General features: G+C 47.2%; 1 protein-coding gene across 2 annotated transcripts in view; it reads left to right on the forward strand.

Annotated features, from left to right (window-relative positions):
• The window catches only part of CASKIN2 (CASK interacting protein 2), a 120888-nt gene that overhangs the window by 60267 nt on the left and 34955 nt on the right, over positions 1-25666 (forward strand). For both annotated transcript variants that reach the window (XM_063293117.1, XM_063293118.1), the window contains exon 3: positions 10276-10327. In XM_063293117.1, coding sequence (XP_063149187.1) covers positions 10276-10327 — 52 coding nt within the window. The remainder of the gene's footprint in view (positions 1-10275; positions 10328-25666) is intronic.

Below are 25666 nucleotides of genomic sequence, written 5' to 3' on the forward strand. Positions count from 1 at the left end.
AAGGAAGAAGCAGGGGTTCTGCCAAAGGGAAACCAGTTTTTGCATTCTCTGTTCCAAAGGGGAGCTTTCATGGACAATAAGCCCCTCCACAGCTAAATGGAACCTCCATTTTTGGAGGCATCGTACATCTGAAGAACTTGTGGCAATTGGGGATCGTGTATGGTGTGGAATCATATAAAGAAGATGAAGCTGCATGGAGAATTTTTTTCCATGTCAGCTTAGATTGAGAGTTTTTGTTAAGACTTGGGCTCTCTGCCAGAGTTTTGTGGCTGAGACCTTTCTGTATACAGTACTAAATGCCCACTGCTTTAAAAGCCTTGAAAAGACATTTAGAAACCTTCCATCTCCATATTGTGCTACTGAGGAGTGACCTTGTTGAACAGCATCCTGGAAGCAGAGCCGCGTATAGTGGTACCGGTTTGTATGAAGTACAGAGTAGTGTGCATTCAGTAGTTGTACAGAAAGAATTTATAACAGATGTAGCCTCTCCCACCACCAAAGAGAAATTAAACCTAGCAATTTTTTTGTGGTGTTCTCAATGTATAAAAACACATGGGACATCATCATATCTCTTCCCTTCACCATTGTAAACCACATTTAGGCTAAACTTTGATGACTGTGAAGTCACAACTATTAGCTAATTATAATATTAGGGTAAAGATAAAATTATACAGAAATAAATAACATTTCTACCATTAGATGGAGCTCTTGCAATTAGTTGTGAGAGCAATGTCTAACAAAATACTCAGAGAAAATCACTTTTCCAATTTGCCAAATGTTTTCTTTCTCTATGAAAGAGAGTTCTGTTTCTCCACCTCATTTTACTGTGTTCACATGATGCCCTGAAGCACAAACTAGCAAGCCACATTTTAGCCTAGTATGATGTGCAAATCCTACCAATGTGGTGACTTTATGGTTCAGTGTATCATGAAATTGGGTTGGTTTAGCCAAGTAACCATGGTTTGGTTAACTATAGGTAAGTGTGTTAAGGGAACAGTCAGCAGCCTTCTTAATTTCTCTCAATGTTTATGATGTTTTTGTTGGAATTATCAGGGATCAACTCAGCATTGTCTCACAAGCAACTCGCATCTCTGTTGTGCTTTTGGGATGTCATGTAGGTCACCTGATTTCCACTTCCTCCTCCTCCTTGGGCTTGGGGATTAACAATCTCCATTACCCTTCTGGCACACATGCAAGCAGGAGGTACTGCAGAAATGCAGCTCTCGCTCTTTAGAAAGTATCTACAAAGAACCAGTGATGATTAGGTGCTTTCTACTATGAACCTACCTGTATCCAGATCCACTGAATAAAAATAAGCTATCTCTATTTTTCTTCATCTAACTACAGTGTGAAGACTGAATTTATTTCTGAACGTAATTAAGCTTAATGTGCAAGTTCCTTTTTTGGTTCATGCTTCTGCTCTGCAAGATTGCTGTTAGCTGCTTGGAGTTCTTTTATTTAAAAACTCTTATCAGTTTTAACCCTAATTTTATTAGGGTTTGGGAAGCCAGACACAATTCTCCCCTACCTTATAATTAAGATAAGGATTAATAACTCCAAATCTTGTCTACAAGAATTTGTGTATGTCTGTGCCTTTGAGTCAGTACAGTATTGACGCTTGGCAACTGCCTGGACTAGTCCCTGCAGTTTTCTTGGCAAATTTTTTCAGAAGTGGCTTGCCATGACCTCCTTCCTAGGGCTGAGAGACAGTGACTGGCCCAAGGTCACCCAGCTGGCTTTGTGTCTCAGTCAGGACTAGAATTCACGGTCCCCTGGTTTGTAGACCGGTGCTTTAACTACCTCATCCAACTGGCTCTCTATACAAGGATTTGATCAATATCTTTTCCTCCTTTGGGGAAAAAAGAAAAGAACACCATTTCTTTTCCAGACAGTAAATGAGAACAGGCTTTTTAAGTGTAGGATAAAATTTTTGCAGAACATTAAGTGGTATTTTCTAGAACTGGATTGATTGTCTCTAAACATGCTGGTGCCCATTATGTGGAACTTGAAAGGTAGATTCAGTGGAGAGATAATTACTCAGAAGGAAGTTCCTTAGGTTCAGTGAGGTTTATAGCAGGCTTTCCACGACAGCCACAGTGGATGGGAATTCTGAGCATTGTAGCCCTAACACATCTGGAGAGCTTCTAGCTCTATACTATTGAAAGCTTTAGCCTTATTAGTTAGCTGGACTAACAAAGGAACATGAGAGATAGTGGCAGTTGGTAGTGTTATTTTTAAACCACAGTTGTAGTTGTCTATCACTCCTGGGTCTATTGTGTTTATGAGTTTCTTTGTTTTTTAAGTTTTCAAAGCTTTGAAGCTCACCAGGGGATGGGAGTTTGATAGACAGCTGAGTATTCTACTTCCAGACCATTGAGTTCCATCCCAATTTTATCTAACAGAAATAATATTCAATGTCAGATGTTAAAGTGGTGGACAATTCAGAGTAACAAAGATGCTTCTGCTGAGACATAATCTAAGTATTTAATATACTCTCTGTTCAAGTATTGTATTTTAGTTTTATATCTCAACTTTATTTTGTAGAACTCAAGGCAGTGTACATAATGCTTCCATCTCCTATTTTCTTTATAACAATCCTGTGAAGTGAGTTGGGCTGAAAGAGAGTGACTGGCCCAAGGTCACCCAGCCGGCTTTCATGCCTAAGAGAGGACTAGGACTCACAGTCTCTTAGTTTCTAGTCCAGCACCGTAACCACTACACCAAACTGACTTTCATGTCTCGTATATGATGGAGAATTTGTGATGCTCCAGATGTTGCTGAATTATACAACCTGGCATCCCTCGTTCTTTACCATGTTGTCTGGAGTTTCTGGGATTTGTTGTTAGTGATATTTGTTGTTGTTTATTCGTTTAGTCGCTTCCGACTCTTCGTGACTTCATGGACCAGCCCACGCCAGAGCTTCCTGTCAGTCGTCAACACCCCCAGCTCCCCCAGGGACGGGTTCGTCACCTCTAGAATGTCATCCATCCACCTTGCCCTTGGTCGGCCCTTCTTCCTTTTGCCTTCCACTCTCCCTAGCATCAGCATCTTCTCCAGGGTGTCCTGTCTTCTCATTATGTGGCCAAAGTATTTCAGTTTTGCCTTTAATATCATTCCCTCAAGTGAGCAGTCTGGCTTTATTTCCTGAGGTATGGACTGGTTTGATCTTCTTGCAGTCCAAGGCACTCTCAGAATTTTCCTCCAACACCACAGTTCCAAAGCATCGATCTTCCTTCGCTCAGCCTTCCTTATGGTCCAGCTCTCGCAGCCATATGCTACTACGGGGAACACCATTGCTTTAACTATGCGGGCCTTTGTTGTCAGTGTGATGTCTCTGCTCTTAACTATTTTATTGAGATTTGTCATTGCTCTTCTCCCAAGGATTAAGCGTCTTCTGATTTCCTGACTGCAGTCAGCATCTGCAGTAATCTTTGCACCTAGAAATACAAAGTCTTTCACTGCTTCTACATTTTCTCCCTCTATTTGCCAGTTATCAATCAAGCTGGTTGCCATAATCTTGGTTTTTTTTAGGTTTAGCTGCAAACCAGCTTTTGCACTTCCTTCTTTCACCTTCATCATAAGGCTCCTCAGTTCCTCTTCACTTTCAGCCATCAAAGTGGTATCATCTGCATATCTGAGATTGTTAATGTTTCTTCCGGCGACTTTAACTCCAGGCTTGGATTCCTCAAGCCCAGCACGTCGCATGATGTGTTCTGCGTACAAGTTGAATAGGTAGGGTGAGAGTATACAGCCCTGCCGTACTCCTTTTCCAATCTTAAACCAGTCCGTTGTTCCGTGGTCTGTTCTTACTGTTGCTACTTGGTCGTTATACAGATTCTTCAGGAGGCAGACAAGATGACTTGGTATCCCCATACCACTAAGAACTTGCCACAATTTCTTATGGTCCACACAGTCAAAGGCTTTAGAATAGTTAATAAAACAGAAATAGATGCTTTTCTGAAACTCCCTGGCTTTTTCCATTATCCATCGGATATTGGCAATTTGGTCCCTCGTTCCTCTGCCTTTTCTAAACCCAGCTTGTACATCTGGCAATTCTTGCTCCAGGAATTGCTGAAGTCTACCTTGCAGGATCTTGAGCATTACCTTACTGGCATGTGAAATGAGTGCCACTGTTCGATAGTTTGAACATCTTTAGTGTTTCCCTTTTTTGGTATGGGGATATAAGTTGATTTTTTCAGCCTGATGGCCATTCTTGTGTTTTCCAAATTTGCTGGCATATAGCATGCATTACCTTGACAGCATCATCTTGCAAGATTTTGAACAGTTCAGCTGGGATGCTGTCGTCTCCTGCTGCCTTGTTATTAGCAATGCTTCTTAAGGCCCACTCAACCTCACTCTTCAGGATGTCTGGCTCTAGCTCACTGACCACACTGTCAAAGCTATCCCCGATATTGTTATCCTTCCTATACAGGTCTTCCGTATATTCTTGCCACCTTTTCTTGATCTCTTCTTCTTCTGTTAGGTCCTTGCCATCTTTGTTTTTGATCATACCCATTTTGGCCTGGAATTTATCTCCGATGTTTCTAATTTTCTGGAAGAGGTCTCTTGTCCTTCCTATTCTATTGTCTTCTTCCACTTCCGCGCATTGCTTGTTTAAGAATAATTCATTATCACTTCTGGCAAACCCCTGGAATTTTGCATTTAATTGGGCATATCTCCCCCTATCACTGTTGCCTTTTGCTTTCCTTCTTTCTTGGGCTACTTCTAGTGTCTCAGCAGACAGCCATTTTGCCTTCTTGGTTTTCTCTTTCTTTGGGATGTATTTTGTTGCCACCTCTTGAACAATGTTGCGGACTTCTGTCCATAGTTCTTCTGGTACCCTATCTACTAAGTCCAGTCCCTTAAATCTATTCTTCACCTCCACTGCATATTCCTTAGGAATATTAGTGAGCTCATATCTAGCTGATCTGTGGGTCTTCCCTAATCTCTTGAGTCTGATCCTAAATTGTGCAAGAAGAAGTTCGTGATCTGAGCTACAGTCAGCTCCAGGCCTTGTTTTTACTGACTGTACAGATGTCCGCCACCTTTGGCTGCAAAGGATGTAGTCAATCTGGTTTCGGTGTTGTCCATCTGGGGAAGTCCATGTATAAAGCCGTCTGTTAGGTTGCTGGAAGAGAGTGTTTGTTATGCAGAGTGAATTGTCTTGGCAAAATTCTATCAGCCTATGTCCTGCTTCGTTTTGTTCACCCAGGCCATGCTTACCTGTAATTCCAGGTGTCATTTGACTGCCCACCTTAGCATTCCAGTCTCCCGTGATGAAAATAACATCTCTTTTAGGCATGTTGTCCAGTAGGTGCTGCAGATCCTCATAGAACTGCTCTACTTCAGCTTCTTCAGCATCTGTGGTTGGGGCGTCCATTTGGATCACTGTGATGTTAGATGGCTTGCCCTGAATTTGAATTGAGATCATTCTGTCGTTTTTTGGATTGTATCCGAGCACTGCTTTAGCCACTTTACTATTAATTATGAAGGCTACTCCATTTCTTCTGTGGTCCTCTTGTCCACAGTAGTAGATCTGGTGGTTATTTGATGTGAAGTGGCCCATTCCAGTCCATTTCAGTTCACTGACGCCCAGAATGTCTATCTTTAATCTTGACATCTCACCAATAACCACATCCAATTTGCCCTGGCTCATAGATCTTACATTCCAGGTTCCAATGGTGTGTTGATCATTAGAACATCGGATTTGCCGTTCGCCACCAGCACCGTCGGCCGCTAGCCGTCCTTTCGGCTTTGAGCTAGCTGTGTCATCACGTCTGGGGCTAGTTGAACTCATCCTCTGTTCCTCCCCAGTAGCATTTTGACCATCTTCCGACCTGGGGGTCTCATCTTCCAATGGTATACCGACATATCTCTGGTTGTACTGATCCATTTAGTTTTCACGGCAAGAATACTGGGGTGGGTTGCCATTACCTTCCCCAGGGATCGCATTTAGTCTGACCTCTCTGTCATGACCTTCCCGTCTTGGGTGGCCCTTCACGGTTTAGCTCATGGCATCATTGAGGTGCTCAAGCTCCAGCACCACGACAAGGTAACGATCCTTTGCTGAAGTAGTGATATTTAGAGATCCATAACTTCCTCACTCCTATACCATGTGAAAGGAGGTCATACAAACTGAAAGTTTTTGCATACTTCTTCTTTATATATGACTTACAGAAGGAGCGGAAAATCTTTGACCCATTAAATACATGTGACCCTATCCATTTCTTTATAGTCTCTGGAGTCCCCTTCAAGTGAACGTCTGAATGTCTGCATTTTTGTGCTATATCTAGCAGAGGAAAGGTCTAACTATATTATCTCACCGCACCCACTGGAGTTTTGGAATAAAAAAGTAAAGAACACCCCCCCCCCTTCCTCCAACATTACCTATCCCTGGCTTGCAACTTTCTCCCACACTTCATTCACTGGACTACCTGGAATAGCTTTTTGGCCATGGTCCCCCCTAATCACCTACTTAGACACTCCGCACAGTGTAGATTAGCCTCCTTGTGGTGCACCCTGGGTAACGTGACTAGTCACAGCAAGTGACTTCAGGCTATTTATGTGAAAGGAAAAAATAAGTCTTCTCCAAATTAAAACTTGCCTCGCTTTTACCACCTCGGTTCCATTGCTCTCAGCTGAATAGAAGAGGAAGGGCAGTTCACTTTTACCCATTTGCCTCTTTAGTACAGAATGACTGTAGAAGGTTTTTCAAGATGAAAAAGCCCTTAACAACAAAGTTGTTCTGATTTCCTTTAGATTTCCTCCTTTCTGCTCTGCCAGGCTGACACTATCGGTTGAGTTTCAATCAGCTCCTTGAAAATGGTTTTGCATTAATACACCTATTTGCAAAATATTTTAATTAGCCCAAGGAAAACTACAGTTACCAAAGTTGCATGTCAGTGAGCCCACCACATTTAGAAGGGTACGAGGAGTTGCAAAGCTATGTAACAATCTTTTTATTCCAGCCACCATACTCAAGGTAACTGGAGCAAAGCAGAACAGAAAACAATAGCCCAAAGAAGAGAAATACATTTGAATGCAGGTCACACAACATTTACAAGAATGGGCTTGGGGAATTTCTAGAGGAAATCTTATCAGTGACAGTGAGGAGGAGGGATGCAAAGCATTTTCTGTGGATAGGGCAGATCTTTATCCTGATCCTTTATCACCCATCCTGATATGCTTCACCTCTGTATTGTTCACTATAATTCAGTTGCTAGGATCAGGATTATCCAGCCTGGCTGCTTTGGTGGTCTATGCTAACCAAACTTGCAAGCTACATTCCAGGAAAAAGTTTGTGCCTATCCTCCCAGTCCCCTTTGGCATTTTTATTGTTTAGCCAGTTCTGCAGAGACTGAGCTACAGGAGCCTCAGAGACACATCTCTCCACTGTGTGGATGAGCACTCCATAGCACACGAGTCATTCCAGACATTGTCTATCTCCAGAGTAAGAACTGTGCAGATGTGCCCTAATCCATTCAGCTTATTCTGGTGGTTTTAAATATAAGAATTGCTTTATTGGTTGAATGGGGTCAAGAGACAGGGTGTGGCAAGCATGATGTCAGTAAGAATCTTGCATTCTTAGATGCACACTTGGGCCCTTGTTCATCCTCACCATTTAATAGTAGGATATACAAGTGCAGAATATGATACTCATGGTCATCTATTGTTTTTCATTGGTGGCATGTAACAACAGGAAATTCTGTTCTGGAAGTTCTGAAAAAGTTCTGGAAAAAAATTAGAAAACTTGCTCAGTTAGGTGATGACTCCTTACACTTTAATAACATGGAATTGCAACTGTGGAATAACAAGGAAGGTATTTTCTCTGTTTCAAAATGCCAACAGCCAGGAAAGGAACAAAACAAACATTGGCTTTGAAGAATAGCAGGTAAAATACAGTATACATAATTATATACAGGTAAATTCAGAGGCTTTTTATAATACCTGCCTGCTATAAACAATGATGATTTATATCTCTGGGTCAGTTTTTCCCAACCAGTGTGCTCCATATATATAGCAACTGCTATTCCCAGGATTGCCAGCTGATCTGGAGGGAGCTACGTTGAGTAAGTGCTTTTTTCTCTTGAGATGTTGAAGAGAGTACCAAAATTACAAGACTTTACATGCAAATATTACAATCCTGTATTATGAAGAAACCGGCTGAAAAGTAACTGGCTGATTTTTGTATATTACAAGATCTTCTGAATTTAGGGAGGTTTTTCCAATAAAGATTGTATGATTGTCCTCTTTAAGCAAGAAGGCATTAATCACCTTTCATAGCCATGGGACCAGTTGCAATCTGGCTGATTTAATCAGCCCAAAGGGGAAAAGGTTAGGCAAATAAGTGGTGGCCCTCACCTCTCCACAAATCCTGCCAACATCTCTGAGCTGGAGTATCTGAAAAGATTCCACATTAATAGGACATGTGGTTACTTTCCTGTGACCCTCCCCCATATTGGTATCCAAACTGGGGCAAATCCAATCAACCATCCCTGCAAAGAATGCTGAAAATTGCCCGTGGCAAGTTCAGACTATTCTTGGTAGGATTCCTTCACGCATGCTAAATAGTTGACCAATTTGCATTTTTCAAAAGCTGTTCACAAAAACCCAGCATATTCAGTGAAAAGGTGAAAGGTCCCCTGTGCAAGCACCGAGACATGTCTGACCCTTTGGGGGGATGCTGCTTTTGTGACATTTTCTTGGCAGACTATATTGAGGTGGTTTGCCATTGCCTTCCCCAGCATATTCAGTAAAACATGCTAAATCTTTAAATTAGTCTTCAGGACATAAGTCAGTATGTATTAAAAATGGTGTAGTGGTTAGGGTTGAATTAGCACTGGAGACCCAAGTTCAAGTCCATCAGACATAGAAGCTCAATGGATTACTTTGGACTGGTCACTCTCCCTCAAACCAATCCGTCTTGTAGAGTTGGTGCTGTGGAAAACAAATTGGAGGAGGGAATACTTGAGAACCAGTAGAGAATAGACTATATATAAATCTAACAGATGAAAATGATTCTTGCTTGTAGTTCCTACCCATAAATGTCAGTTTCTTCTGTTGATGCCCAATTATTTTACAGTCAGGTTCCTGAATGGCTCCATTATGATGTGAAAAAAAAGATGCATTGGCTACAGTGTGTGGGAGAGAGCATCATAATTGGTTCAGTTGCATACTTCATTTAGAAACCTGGAAGGGTCCTCTCCATTGTGGACTTTTCAACAAACTAGGACACCAAAAAGTGGAAGACTTGGAGAATAAGCAAGGTGAATAGAATGTCAGGCAAATACAATGCCTTTATTTAAAAACTCTGGACTCACCACCTCTGCCTCTGGAGGAAAAATGCCAGCCATCCAATCTGTGGGCTTTCCCCTGGAAGTGGGGAGGCTGAAGGGAGTGGAAACAAAAAAATGTCAGTTGTTCATTTTTCTGGGCATGCCACTTTATAAATGGAAGCATCTCTGACAGAAGGAAGGCAAGGATACTGAACCAGTGCCCAACATTGATGGGAGAAGGGGCTTTCCCCTGCCGGTTTTATGGAAGTAATGCAGTCAGTTGGAGAGGGAAAGTTTTGCAGCAGTTGTTTTGGGGAAAAGTGAAGTGAAGAATGAGGCTAGTCCCAAGCTGGTGCTCACGAAGAACAGAGTTTAGAAGGCAATGCTAAAGAAGTTGGAAAGAAGAGACTGAAAGGATGGGTCAGGTGCTGTCCTGTACACAGCAAGGTGAGTCTGGCAGGCTTGGGACAAGGGCCAATTCTAGATAGAAGAAGGAATACCATGCCCTTATCCATGGGAGCATCAGGTCTGCTGTTGTTGCCACCAGTTCTCCTAACTAATGGACGGCAACTATTTTTTCAGAATGACCACAGAACTGTTCCTGAGAAAGCAAGGAAACATGTAAATATATGCAACCAGAGAAGCAAAAAGAAAAAGTATGCATTGAATATATCTCTTTATCTAGTAACAAATTATGTGATTATGTGTCTGTTCCTTTCAAAGAAATGTTAATGCATTCATTGTAAACTATGGTTAGACACAACATACGGGGCAACAGGTGTTTGCCACTGAATTACTTTTCTGGTAATATTCTGACTTGGAGCTGAGCACATTATTTGTGGCCAATATGCTTCTTTATAAAGCCTTCACAGTTGCAGACTTCTGTGAAAAACATTGTGAAATGTTTCTCTAAATTTGCATTCAAACATACAGATCCCACAATTCATCAACATGCTAAACTGACACATTTTCCCCCTTCTTTCTTGTTCTCTTTCTCTAGAACTCTTGGGATCAACTAAACGGCTGAATGTGAACTACCAGGATGTGGATGGGTATGTAATGATCTGATCAAACAAAGACAAAAGTGTTCATGATTTAAATGGAATTTTATTGTTTATTTTTTTAAAATTATATGGCTGCCCAACTTGAAAATTGTGAGTCTGGGCAGCATACGATAAAAAACAAAACAAAATGAGCTGTTTCAATTAAAATCTAAAAATATTAATAGGCAACCAAGAAATCACATTTATATCCCCCTCAACATGGGAAACTCCAATCATCCCATCTCCAAAACCTGACAAAAAAAGCCAGGTTGTAGGGGCCAAATGTACAGGCCCGCAACTAGGGTCTCTGTCACCCAGGGCAAACATGGATTCCACACCCATTTTGGCGCCCCCCCAGCACTTATTTTGGCTCCTCCCCAGCGCGGTGCCCGGGGCACATGCCCCGCTTGCCCCCCCACCCCTGTTGCAGCCCTGCAAATGTATATTGGGGGGATGGGAGGACTGCTCCAGGGAGCAGTCACCAGAATGGAAAAGCCACACTTCCTGGGTCCTACCAGATGGCACTGATTGAGGGAAGCGACCCAAAATGTGCCCATCCTATTGGAGCAGGTGGGATGGGCAGATCCTGGAGGGGGAGAGTCAGTCCTGCAAATAACTCAGTTCTTAATGATGAACATGCAGTATTCCTTTCCCCATGATATCTACTCTGATTACAAGCTGAAGCATACTACTGTATATGTTTTGTCTCCTGCTTGCCATTGACCCCCTGTATGACCTTGCCCATCACTTCACATTATGAATACAAAACCCAAATCTAAAATAGGAGATCAGTCTTTAAAGAACTGCAAGCAGATACTTCCTTCAAATTACTAGTAGGAAAACTTTCTCGTATCCTACAAATGGGCATAGTTTGTAACTCCCAAATGGCTGGAAATTCTGGAAGAGCAGATTGGAGAAAGCTAAAGTTGAACTTGCATCAGGATTGATTTGGGGTCTGCAGCTACAGACCCTTAGAAGAAATGTCACCATGGTTCCTGAAAAGAAAGAAAAAAAATCCCAAGTGACCTTTGAAGATGTACTATAATTTCCCAGAATACTGAAAAGCAGCTACAGTACAATGGATTAAGGGCTGAGGTCATACCATACGTGCATAATATGTGGATTAAAGTCACAGGTGATTAAATGCATGAACATGTAGCTAATAATCCTCAATTATTATCTATTTATATAGCACCAGTATTATTTCCCAATCCTGATATTAAGCGGAGCAGAATGTTTTTCTAGTTTTCTTGCCACCTCCTTTTGTTTCTGCAGGCCAATTGTTCTAAGAGGAACATAGCATCTAACTCCCACAAGTTTTCAAATGAATGAGGAGAATATGGCTTTGTGAGACTTGGTCCTTTGACATTCTAGTTGGAAAGAATAACTCAGATTCTGAGCTAGATACAGTCTGAGATAAATGTCTGTATGAATAAATGTAATCTAGGAGCTGATTTTCCAAAATTTCCCTTCCATAATGAATTGTGGAGACTTGAGACAGGTAAAATACAGAACAAATAAACTAGCCATATGTTCAACTTAGATATCAGGTCCATTCCTACGAGTAGGTAGAAGGAGGCTGCTATCTGAGGCAGTAAGCAAGGGCAGAAAACTCATACTTCTGTTTTGTTGTGGTGTATATTGCTAGGAAGAGAGGGAGGTGTTGAGATACTTCTGCCTCATTTGCCAAAATAACTTGACTTTGGATACCCTACACATTGCCTGGGAGAGGCAGAAAAATGTCTTGAGATGGCCCTGCTAGAGACTGAATGCTGAGAGAGAGACAAGGTGGGAAATACTGAAGATCAGTCATAAAGGCGTCCTTGTGTTGTTTATTCGTTCAGTTGCTTCCGACTCTTCGTAACTTCATGGACCAGCCCACGCCAGAGCTCCCTGTCGGTCGTCAACACCCCCAGCTCCCCCAGGGACGAGTCCGTCACCTCTAGAATATCATCCATCCACCTTGCCCTTGGTCGGCCCCTCTTCCTTTTGCCTTCCACTCTCCCTAGCATCAGCATCTTCTCCAGGGTGTCCTGTCTTCTCATTATGTGGCCAAAGTATTTCAGTTTTGCCTTTAATATCATTCCCTCAAGTGAGCAGTCTGGCTTTATTTCCTGGAGGATGGACTGGTTTGATCTTCTTGCAGTCCAAGGCACTCTCAGAATCTTCCTCCAACACCACAGTTCAAAAGCATCGATCTTCCTTCGCTCAGCCTTCCTTATGGTCCAGCTCCCGCAGCCATATGTTACTACGGGGAACACCATTGCTTTAACTGTGCGGGCCTTTGTTGTCAGTGTGATGTCTCTGCTCTTAACTATTTTATTGAGATTTGTCATTGCTCTTCTCCCAAGGATTAAGCATCTTCTGATTTCCTGACTGCAGTCAGCATCTGCAGTAATCTTTGCACCTAGGAATACAAAGTCTTTCACTGCTTCTACATTTTCTCCCTCTATTTGCCAGTTATCAATCAAGCTGTCATGAGTGCCGTTGAGCTGAAGTCATCAGCGCAATGGCACACATGACAATAGCAAGGAAACAGGGGAAGGGGCTCAAGATAAGTAGCCATCAACTCACAACGACTGAAGGACAAGAAACAATGGCTAAACGGATCACGAAGCACACCCAAGCTATTAGCGCTAATGCAACGGAGATCGCCCAGCTGACAGCAATCACCGGAGGAATAGAGAAACCGATGATGGGCGATCCCGGAACGCCAGCGGGGCCTCGCAACCTCTCACCCACCGGCAGGTCAACGAGTTGGACAAAGGGGGGTGACGTGACCGCGAGTGAGGGGGCGCTGACCGGCGCGGGGTATTTAAACCCCGCACCGGCGCGCTCCTGTCACTCTCAGCTTTTTTCCTATACTGTACCTACACTGTGAATAAATCAGAGCCTGTTCCACAGAACCAGTGTCTGAGCATTATTCAGAGGTAGGCAGCACATGACATAAAGCTGAGAGTCATAAACTCAGCCTCGCCGAGCCCCACCGGACGACAACAAGCCGCGGGAGGAATAGACGGCGAGAAGACCAGAAAGATGAAGCCGGAGCGACGCGGACAAGGAGGGCGAGCCGCACGGCAAGAAGCAGAGGAGGACCGACCGAGGCCAAAGGCACCGCGGACTCCCGGAGCCATGGACGCCCACCCGACCCGACCCGAGCCTCAGCTCCAACCCCAAGGGGAGATGGCGACGGCGGCAACCCGACCACGGGAGGGAGCAACATACCTTCCGAAACCAGCAGAGGACCCCGCGCCCCACATCGCACCCCAGCAACAGGCGTGGAGCGACAGCCCAACGGCGGTCAGCACGGAGGAGGACGATGGAGACACCCAGCAGACGGCGGAGGAAGCGGACCAACGGCAGAGGGAGATTGAACCCCACCGGCAACCCACCCCCGCCGACACACCGACGGAACCGGCCCCAGCGGCGGCGCGGATCGTGGACGAGGAAGCACGAGCTGGACTCGCGGCCATGCAGACCCAACTGAAGGAACTCCGGACCATGCTTCAGTCGCTCATGCCCCCCGCGCCGCCCAACGACGTCCCCGCACAGGCCCACACCCCGAGCGAAGCACCGAACCCCCACGGGCCAAATGAAGGTCAGCAGACGGCCCAGGCGGACGACATCACAGGCCGGGAAGCGAGAGAAAGGGCCGTGCAAAACGCCCGGGCCCCAAAGGACTTCCCCATCTTCTTTGATGGGAACCCCACGAAACTGTCGTTCTTTATCACGAACGCCAGGGAGTTCATGGGGAGGCACGGACACTCCTACGACTCCGAAGCGGACAAAATCGCCGTGGCGATCAAATTACAAGACCGGGCGGCGGACTGGTACGTCCAACTGTACGAGTCCAGCTCCCCCGCCTTCGCCAACTTCCCCGCCTTCATCAATGAGATGAAAAACTACTTCGAAGACCCACTAGCCAAAGTGAGGGCGAAAAGCGCACTCCAAAGACTTAAACAGGGCACACGCACTGTCCCAGACTACGCCCTCGAGTTCAAAGCCCTCACGGGGAAGGTCAGCGACTGGTCCGAGACCACCCTGCTGGAAATGTTCAAAAGGGGGCTCAACCGCAACGTACTTCAATGGGCCCTCTACCGCGACGACCCAGAAACTCTACACGGGTGGATCCACCTCGCGGGGAAAGCCGAACACGCGCACCGCACCTTCCTCATGACAGCTACGGAAGACACGAACTATACCTGCAAAAAGGTACCCGCACCACCCGTGGGGACGGCCGGCCCCACATACCCAAAGAAGAAATTCAATCGGGAGCCCTGCGGGAGGTGTGGAAAACTAGGGCACAAGACGGCGGATTGCTTCGCCAACCGACCGCCGACCAGTGCGCCTAAACCCACCCCGAAAATTAGCCCCAAACCACCTAACCCGGTGCCGCCCCCTCACCGCCGAATGACCGTAGCCACAGCGACACCAGAGGAAGGCTGGGACGCCTACTGGGGGGAAGAGGACAACGCAGACCCAGACCAGCCGGCGGGAAAAGCTCCCCGCCTGCCCTGAAACGCGTTGCGAGGCAGGCGGTGGGACAGCAGCGCGGACCACCTCGACGGAACGGCGAAAGCTCCGTGATAATGGCGGCAATTAAACTCTCTGCCGGTAACGGAGCCACCACGGCCGCGGCACTAGTGGACTCGGGGTGCTCAAAAAACCTCATCCACCCCGACTTAGTCGCCAAACTCGACCTCCGCTGCTTCCCCCTCCCCACGCCGTTGGCATTCCACCAGCTGGACGGCTCTACAGCGGGAGGGAAACCAGCTACGATGCAAACCGAGCCGGTCACCCTGCAAATGGGCACTCACACCGAACGCACATCGTTCGTCGTCACCCACATCGGACGGCCCATTGCAGTCCTGGGAATGCCATGGCTCGCAACAAACAACCCGCGCATCAACTGGGAGACCCGCACCTTCACATTTAGCGACAGCGAGTATCGGGCACCAGTTCCAGCGGGCAGAACCAACCCCACCGTGGGACGAGCAGAGGCGACTACACAGGACAACGCCGCTACCACAGCAGACCTACCGGAACAATACGCCGACTTCTCCGAGGTCTTCGGAGAGGCGGAAGCTGACCAACTACCCCCCCACCGCAAGACGGATTGCCGGATCGACCTGCTGCCCGACGTCCCCTTACCTAGACCGAAGATCTACTCGATGACCCCGAAGGAGATGGCAACCCTCCGGGAGTTCATCGATAAAAACCTAGACAGGGGATTCATAGAGCCAGCATGCTCACCGGTCGGAGCCCCCGTCTTATTCCGGGAGAAGAAAGACGGCACCCTACGGCTCTGCACCGACTACCGGGGCCTAAACGCGGCTTCCCTGTCCAACAAATACCCCTTACCCCTGGTGAAGGACATGCTCGCCCACCTGTCCACGGGCAAAGTCTTTTCCAAATTGGACCTTCGCGAGGCGTACTATCGCATCCGAATCAGGGAGGGGGACGAATGGAAGACTGCGTTCAACTGCCCCCTAGGTGCCTTCCAGTACAAAGTGCTGCCGTTCGGACTCGCGGGGGCCCCTGGGGTGTTTATGCAGCTCATCAATGAGGTACTGCATGAACACCTGTTCAAAGGGGTCCTTGTCTACATAGACGACGTCCTTATCTACACTAAAACGCACGAGGAACATGTGACCCTAGTCAGGCAAGTCCTCGACAAGCTCAGAAGGGCGCAGCTCTATGCCAAACCTACAAAGTGTGAATTTCATAAAGCGCGCCTAGACTACCTGGGGTACCGAATCTCCGGGGACGGCATAGAAATGGACCCCGCAAAAGTCGAGGTGGTGCTAAACTGGGAACGCCCCCGCAACAGACGCCAACTCCAGAGCTTCCTCGGCTTCGCGAATTTTTACAGGTCATTCGCCCGGGGGTTTGCAGAGATAGCCCTCCCCCTAACGGACCTCCTCAAAACCAAAGGGGTGGGGGACACCCGACGCGCCAAGAACCCGGGCACAGTATTGAATTGGACTCCCGCATGCCAGACCGCATTCAACAAGCTGAAAGCGCTGTTCACCACGGAGCCAATCCTCGCGCACCCGGACCCAGAACGGCCGTTCGTGGTCCAAGCCGACGCCTCAGACTTCTCCCTGGGGGCCATCCTACTCCAAAAGGACCCCACGGGACTCCTGAAACCATGCGCCTACCTGTCGAGGAAATTTTCCGAGACAGAAAGGCGATGGCACGTCTGGGAGAAAGAAGCCTTCGCGGTAAAATCGGCGCTAGAAACATGGCGACACCTACTCGAGGGAGCCACCCAACCATTCGAGGTCTGGACCGACCACCGGAACCTCGAGGCCCTCCGAACGCCCAGACGCCTTAGCCCAAAACAGGTCCGATGGGCCCAATTCTTCAGCCGCTTTAATTTCCAGCTGAAGTTCATGCCGGGCAAAAAGAACTTCCTGGCCGACGCCCTCTCCCAACTGCCCCAAGACGAAGAGCCCGCCCCAGACACCATTGGGACGGTCCTATCCGCCTCGCAACTGGGGATGGCCGTGACCACCCGAAGCGGCGCTCGGAGTCAGCTCGACTCTACGGCGCAACCGACGGCGGGACAACCTGTGACCAGACGAAGCCAACCGCAACTACCAGGGGGAATACGCACGGACCTCGCCGCCGCCCTCAAAACCGACCCCTGGTTCCTGGCAAACCCCGACAAGGTAACGATGGCACAGGACCTGGCATGGGGGGAAGGCAGAATCTATGTCCCGGACTCGCAACGCCAAGCGATCTTGCATAGGTCGCACGACGCCAAGCAAGCGGGACACTTTGGGTTCCTCAAGACCCTACACCTAACACGGCGTCAATTCTGGTGGCCCGCGCTCAGACGAGACGTGAAAGCATACGTAGCGTCCTGCCCAACGTGCGCTAGGGCCAAACGGGCACCAGGCAAACCCGCGGGGCTATTACAACGGGTGGCAGAACCCTCCCGCCCATGGGAGGAAATCTCTATGGATTTTATAGTGGACCTCCCACCCAGCCAGAAGAAGACGGCCATTTGGGTGGTGAAGGATTACTTCTCAAAACAGGCCCACTTCATCCCCTGCACGTCGGTCCCGTCCGCACAACAACTAGCCAAACTCTTCCTCATCCACGTGTACAGGCTACACGGATGTCCCGCACGTGTGGTGACCGACAGGGGCACACAGTTCACCTCTAAATTTTGGCGGGCCTTCCTAAAGCTGACGGGGACCCAACAGGCCCTATCCACTGCCTGGCACCCCCAGACGGACGGAGCCACAGAGGTCCTCAATGCCACCCTAGAGCAATTCATACGCTCGTATACCAACTATCATCAAGACGACTGGGCTGAACTGCTCCCGTTCGCCGAAGTCGCATACAACAACGCCGTCCACACGAGCACGGGGAAAACTCCGTTCGAGGTAGTCTCGGGGCGCGACTTCGTCCCCATACCGGAGCTACCTCAACCCCCGGAACCCCAGGTGGACGCTAGCGACTGGGGACGGAAGATTGCGGAATCATGGCCAATAATCACGGCGGCGCTGAAGGATGCACAGGCAGCCTACAAAGAGCAGGCCGACAAGCACCAGCGCCAACAAGCGACGTTCCAGGCGGGGGATATGGTCTACCTATCCACCAAATTCCTAAAGTCACCCCAACCCTCGAAAAAACTGGGGCCTAAGTACATCGGGCCGTTCCGAGTCACGCAAATAGTGAACCCGGTGGCAATACGCTTGGACCTGCCACACAACCTACGGAGACTCCACCCGGTGTTCCACACCAGCCTCCTGAAACCGGCAACCACCTCTTGATGGCACCCAAGCACGCCACAGCCCTCACCGGTGATGATCGACGGGCAACATCACTTTGACGTAAGGGACATACTCGACTCCCGCAGGCAACGGGGAACTCTACACTATTTGGTCAGGTGGAAACACTTCCCCCACCCAGAATGGGTGGCGGCGCACAACGTTAACGCGCCTGACCTGACCCGGGCTTTTCACCGGGCATACCCCGACAAGCCAAAACCAAGGTTAGCAAGCCGTCCCCTGCAAAACCCCTCCCCCGCGGCCCCCCCCGCCTACCGTGCCCCAAGGGAAAGGGCCCCCCCAAGCCCGCGACTTGGGTGGACCTCCCCCCCCGGGACTCACTCCCCCCGCCCCGGGCCCACGAGGCAGTAACAAGCGTTCGCCAGCACCCTCCCCCCGCCCCGGACCCACGGGGGAGTGGCAAGCAAGTCAACAGGGCATCCTGGGGGCAACGCCCAGGAGCACACATAACAAAGGCGACGCACTTTGAATAAAAAAGAAGGGCCCTACCTGGAGCTGATAAGCACCCGACCAGCCACGCCTCTCTCCTCGCCGAACTGAGCCAAACAAACAGGGTGTGTCCGGAGCATGCGCACGCCAGGGCGTGACCTGGGCATGCGTACTAAGGACACACCCTGGGAAGGCACGTGGTAGAGGGCGGAACAAAGGGAGGGGCGAAAACTACTCCGGCGGGAATTTTAAAAAGTTCCGTTTGACAGCTCCACGGAAAAAAAAAAAAAAAAAAACCAGAAAACCGGGGGGGAGCACTATTCGGACAGGGGGCAGTATGTCATGAGTGCCGTTGAGCTGAAGTCATCAGCGCAATGGCACACATGACAATAGCAAGGAAACAGGGGAAGGGGCTCAAGATAAGTAGCCATCAACTCACAACGACTGAAGGACAAGAAACAATGGCTAAACGGATCACGAAGCACACCCAAGCTATTAGCGCTAATGCAACGGAGATCGCCCAGCTGACAGCAATCACCGGAGGAATAGAGAAACCGATGATGGGCGATCCCGGAACGCCAGCGGGGCCTCGCAACCTCTCACCCACCGGCAGGTCAACGAGTTGGACAAAGGGGGGTGACGTGACTGCGAGTGAGGGGGCGCTGACCGGCGCGGGGTATTTAAACCCCGCACCGGCGCGCTCCTGTCACTCTCAGCTTTTTTCCTATACTGTACCTACACTGTGAATAAATCAGAGCCTGTTCCACAGAACCAGTGTCTGAGCATTATTCAGAGGTAGGCAGCGCATGACACAAGCTGGTTGCCATAATCTTGGTTTTTTTGAGGTTTAGCTGCAAACCAGCTTTTGCACTTCCTTCTTTCACCTTCATCATAAGGCTCCTCAGTTCCTCTTCGCTTTCAGCCATCAAAGTGGTATCATCTGCATATCTGAGATTGTTAATGTTTCTTCCAGCGATTTTAACTCCAGCCTTTGATTCCTCAAGCCCAGCACATCGCATGATGTGTTCTGCGTACAAGTTGAATAGGTAGGGTGAGAGTATACAGCCCTGCCGTACTCCTTTCCCAATCTTAAACCAATCCGTTGTTCTGTGGTCTGTTCTTACTGTTGCTACTTGGTCGTTATACAGATTCTTCAGGAGGCAGACAAGATGACTTGGTATCCCCATACCACTAAGAACTTGCCACAATTTGTTATGGTCCACACAGTCAAAGGCTTTAGAATAGTCAATAAAACAGAAATAGATGTTTTTCTGAAACTCCCTGCCTTTTTCCATTATCCAGCGGATATTGGCAATTTGGTCTCTAGTTCCTCTGCCTTTTCTAAACCCAGCTTGTACATCTGGCAATTCTCGCTCCATGAACTCCTGAAGTCTACCTTGCAGGATCTTGAGCATTACCTTACTGGCATGTGAAATTAGTGCCACTGTTCGATAGTTTGAACATTCTTTAGTGTTTCCCTTTTTTGGTATGGGGATATAAGTTGATTTTTTTCCAGCCTGATGGCCATTCTTGTGTTTTCCAAATTTGCTGGCATATAGCATGCATTACCTTGACAGCATCACCTTGCAAGATTTTGAACAGTTCAGCTGGGATGCCGTCATCTCCTGCTGCCTTGTTATTAGCAATGCTTCTTAAGGCCCATTCAACCTCACTCTTCAGGATGTCTGGCTCTAGCTCACTGAACCCACCGTCAAAGCTATCCCCGATATTGTTATCCTTCCTATACAGGTCTTCCATATATTCTTGCCACCTTTTCTTGATCTCTTCTTCTTCTGTTAGGTCCTTGCCATCTTTGTTTTTGATCATACCCATTTTGGCCTGGAATTTACCTCCGATGTTCCTAATTTTCTGGAAGAGGTCTCTTGTCCTTCCTATTCTATTGTCTTCTTCCACTTCCGTGCATTGCTTGTTTAAAAATAATTCCTTATCTCTTCTGGCTAACCCCTGGAATTTTGCATTTAATTGGGCATATCTCCCCCTATCACTGTTGCTTTTTGCTTTCCTTCTTTCTTGGGCTACTTCTAGTGTCTCAGCAGACAGCCATTTTGCCTTCTTGGTTTTCTCTTTCTTTGGGATGTATTTTGTTGCCGCCTCCTGAACAATGCTGCCAACGTCTGTCCAGAGTTCTTCCGGGACCCTATCTACTAAGTCCAGTCCCTTAAATCGATTCTTCACCTCCACTGCATATTCCTTAGGAATATTAGTGAGCTCATATCTAGCTGATCTGTGGGTCTTCCCTAATCTCTTGAGTCTGATCCTAAATTGTGCAAGAAGAAGTTCGTGATCGGAACTACAGTCAGCTCCAGGCCTTGTTTTTACTGACTGTACAGATGTCCGCCACCTTTGGCTGCAAAGGATGTAATCAATCTGATTTCGGTGTTGTCCATCTGGTGAAGTCCATGTATAAAGCCGTCTCTTAGGTTGTTAGAAGAGAGTGTTTGTTATGCAGAGTGAGTTGTCTTGGCAAAATTCTATCAGCCTATGTCCTGCTTCATTTTGTTCTCCCAGGCCATGCTTACCTGTAATTCCAGGTGTCATTTGACTGCCCACCTTAGCATTCCAGTCTCCCGTGATGAAAATAACATCTCTTTTAGGCGTGTTGTCCAGTAGGTGCTGCAGATCCTCATAGAACTGCTCTACTTCAGCTTCTTCAGCATCTGTGGTTGGGGCGTATATTTGGATCACTGTGATGTTAGATGGCTTGCCCTGAATTCGAATTGAGATCATTCTATCGTTTTTTGGATTGTATCCAAGCACTGCTTTAGCCACTTTACTATTAATTATGAAGGCTACTCCATTTCTTCTGTGGTCCTCTTGTCCACAGTAGTAGATCTGGTGGTCATTTGATGTGAAGTGGCCCATTCCAGTCCATTTCAGTTCACTGACGCCCAGAATGTCTATCTTTAATCTTGACATCTCACCAATAACCACATCCAATTTGCTCTGGCTCATAGATCTTACATTCCAAGTTCCAATGGTGTGTTGATCCTTAGAACATCGGATTCGCCGTTCACCGCCAGCACCGTCGGCCGCTAGCCGTCCTTTCGGCTTTGAGCTAGCTGCGTCATCACGTCTGGGGCTAGTTGAGCTCATCCTCTGTTCCTCCCCAGTAGCATTTTGACCATCTTCCGACCTGGGGGTCTCATCTTCCAATGGTATACCGACATATCTCTGGTTGTACTGATCCATTTAGTTTTCACGGCAAGAATACTGGGGTGGGTTGCCATTACCTTCCCCAGGGATCGCATTTAGTCTGACCTCTCTGTCATGACCTTCCCGTCTTGGGTGGCCCTTCACGGTTTAGCTCATGGCATCATTGAGGTGCTCAAGCTCCAGCACCACGACAAGGTAACGATCCTTTGCTGAAGTAGAAAGTCCTAGATGAGTCTTAAGTGGACTGTAGGAGATACTCAAATTGGAATGTGCTAGCATTGCAATCCTATCCACTAGAGATTAGTAGTAGTAGTGACAGTGGTCTTTTTCATACAATCTTCCCATACAAAGTAATAAAATACCATGTCAAGAAATTGATGTAACTCACAACAATCCAATTTAAGATCACTCCAAAAGCCTGAATTAACTAAAGCTGATTTCAGTTGCTTAAAATAAAGGATTTTAGAGCCAAAATGGCAAACCAGGGGACCTTATGGAGCCCAGGAGCAGAACCAAAATAATTTCTTTACCAGGCATTTCTATCAGTTGTTCACAAACATGCTGGATCATTCGTGTATCTCTTCCAACATTCTTTCTGGAAGAGGGGATCCGTAGATATCCCAAGTAGAGAGTGGGGGAAAAACATTCTAGTTCTGGGCAAAGAACAGATACTATCCATGAGGACAGGATTACTTCTTGATACTTTCATGCCTTATATGCCAGATACAAATTCACAGAATGATGGAAATGTATATGTTGCAGTTGACATAGGAAGAACCATGCTAGAAACACATTCATACACACCCATATCAAATCTATACAAGTACATAATAAATTCATGTTTGTAATGGAGGAAATAACAATTTTAGGTAGCTTTTAAAAAATTATTTTACCGCTAGGAATTTGCCACGACATCACTTTTATAAGACGAAAGAAAAGTTCTAGAAATCCCAATGAAAACACATAACACTTCTGTGCTTGGTAAAGTTTACATTTGCATCAATTGATAATGTATTTGATGCATTTATTAGTGCAGAGTTTAATCTTCATCTGTTTTAACTACTCAACAAATCTTAAAAACATTTTTTAAATTATTCTAAGAATCAATTCATTATTGAGCTACTGTATCTTAAACCAGGGATTATACCCATTCTCTTGTCAACAGCAGCTGTTCCCTAGAGTTTTCTTACTTTCTGTAGACCCAGAAGATCCAGAGATGTACATTGTATTGCCCTCTCAGAACTGAAAAGCATGGCATAAAACGAGTAAATTAAATGCTGTGAGAGTTAGAGCCACAAGTTCCAGCTACTACCGGGGTGTGGTAGTAGTATAGCTACATGTATAGCTACAAGAGACATAGCTACATGTCAAGAGAACGCTGTTGGTTTACATCTCACTTTGTCAGGAGTTCATTAGGTTGTCTTAGCCAAGCCACTTGCTTCAGGCTCAGTTGACCGTGAAGAATAAAACACTGGCAGCGTTAATGGTATCCGGGCTTACATGTGCCCAGATTATTCCCCATATTACAATTGGAGTCGGTTTTATTTTTTATTGTTCACGGTCAAGACAATTTTCTCAACCTTGTCCCACTGCTCTTCTCCAAGATACGCCATGGGATCTAGCAGTGATGAGATGGGCAACTCTGCACTAGTGCTATCACTGCTCCATTTGTCAAATAACCGCAGTGTTGTGGGGAGATGCTCCCGTCTCAGTCATGTCTCGACTTAGGGCTGAATGAATACTTCAGGGTAGCTTGATGGGCTGCAGGACAGCTTAGTTGCAAGCCTAGAGGGCAGAAGGTTCCCTTTTATTGGTTGTTTTAGTAACACTGAGAATTTTAGTAGGAGTGGCAGGCTGCCATAACCGCCCTGGGACCCACACAGGTTACCAACTCCTGCTCGGCAATGCCAAGACAGCTCTTGGTGGCTATTCTTCTGAGCTTTTCGGGCCTGCCCCTTGGAATGGGCCCAGTGCCCTTTCAGTGGTTCTAGCCAGTCTTCCTGGCTGTGGGAGCTCTCCTTCCCATTCAGAGGTTACCGTGGGGATAATTGGAGCCTCCAGGCCTGCAGCAGAAGCCCAGCATGAGCTGACTGCTTGCTGCCTGCCCCTGGCTAAGAAAAGACCTCCCTGAGGGAGGCTGTCATTATGCACTGGGGGACTGGCGGTGTTGGTATTTCTTGTATTAGTGGCTGCTATTAAATCCTCCTAGACAGGCTCCTGCAGGAGGCAGAAAGGCACAACTGCTTCCAATCTGCAGTGGATGCCCATCAGTATGGAACAGTGTCAGAGGGCTGAACCAGGCTGCAAATGAAGTTGCCCTCCACACTTTTCAGCCCTGCTGGGGGTAACATCCTTGCTTTGAAAGATCCAGGCCCCCATTGCTGCAGAGGCTAGGTCCCTGTAGGCTCTGAGCTAGCCTCCGTCCTTTCGAATGAATGAAATCGGCACTAAGTAACGAGAAGGCGGGAGCTGGCCGGAGGGGGGAAGGTCTGGATAAACAAGCCTCTTTCACAAACCCCAAACACAAGATCTATTCATTCTCAGTGGCCTCACACACTCTGGCAATACGAAAGTGATGCTGGGAAAGAGACGGCCATAATCAGGGCAAGTCCAGGGAGGTAGGGAGGGGGAGGGGAGATGCTCTCCCTACTGAGAGACAGCTGGTCACTTGTCCCAAGGCTGGCATTAGCTTTTCTGTCTGGCCTTTTGGGTGCTACCCTGAATGAAAACACACACACACACACGCTACTGTAACGAGTAACTCAGTCGGCTGCTTAAGGACTGCTTATACTCTTTTTTTTTCATTAGAGAAATGAAAGATCCGCTCACACACCCCAGCATATTTTGATGAGCAAAAGAACCCTTGTGCCTTTATCAGCTGCAAGGCTGGCTTGAGGCAGGCATCTTAGTCCTTTTCAGATGGGGCAGTGATTAAAAATAAAACACTTGCTGAACATCACCTTGCATGCCAGTTACTGAACAGAAACAGGAGCATCCTAAATCAGAATATACAACTTTGGGGAGTGGGGGGGCTGTAAACCAGACCCAGTCTTTGGGTGGCATGCTGGGGACCACAGTGTAAAAGCTAGGTGGGGCCAGGGCAAACGGGTTGATGATGTCAAGAGCTATATACTACTAAAACTCTCCTGATTGTCTGTTTGTAACCTTCAACTGGGCAAAACGGTGCATCATAGGGCAACAATTTTTGAATCAACGTACCTCAGATGGGCTAACTTAAAGGATGTGTCCAAAATCCAGGACCTATTACTCCCATGGGATTGAAATTTGAAAAAGTTGTGGCTGCTTCAGCACTACCTCACTGCCACGCCACCACGCTGCTGCAGCCAGCCATGGTCATGTGATCATTTCCAATGCTCCCTGCCAGCTTCCAACAAGTCAGTGGGGAAGCCGGCAGGAAGTGTGAACTCTTCAGAGGTGATGACAGCATTGTATACCTCAGGGACTGAAATTTGGCGAAGTAAGCCGGCAGGAAGTGTGAACTCTTGGCACTGTATACCTCAGGGATTGAAATTTGGCAAAGCCAGCCAGCAGGAAATCTGAATTCTGAGGTGATGATGGCACCGTATAGCATTATGGTAAAAAAAAAAATTAATTAAATTTTTAAAAAATCAGCCTAATTATGCCATGTGGAAAGAGAGGGGGGACGTCATGGTCAACAGATGACACCAAACATCATCAGGTAGTGGCAAGGACAAGGATAGAACAAGAATCAGATGAGGCCAGGGCCACACAACTCCAGGATCAAACAGGACAAATAAAATGGGAGAAGGAGAGACGGGAGGAGAGGCATGCACATCTCCAGAATGATGGCAAGAGGCACAGAAGGAGAGAGGAAGAGACAACGGAGCAGAGAAATGCATGTCTCCAGGATCAGAGACAAAGAACAAGTAGCAAAAGATATGACCAAACAGAGGATGAA

This window comes from Candoia aspera, chromosome 2 (genome assembly GCF_035149785.1).
Source record: "Candoia aspera isolate rCanAsp1 chromosome 2, rCanAsp1.hap2, whole genome shotgun sequence".
In the NCBI taxonomy this organism is placed as follows: domain Eukaryota; kingdom Metazoa; phylum Chordata; class Lepidosauria; order Squamata; family Boidae; genus Candoia; species Candoia aspera.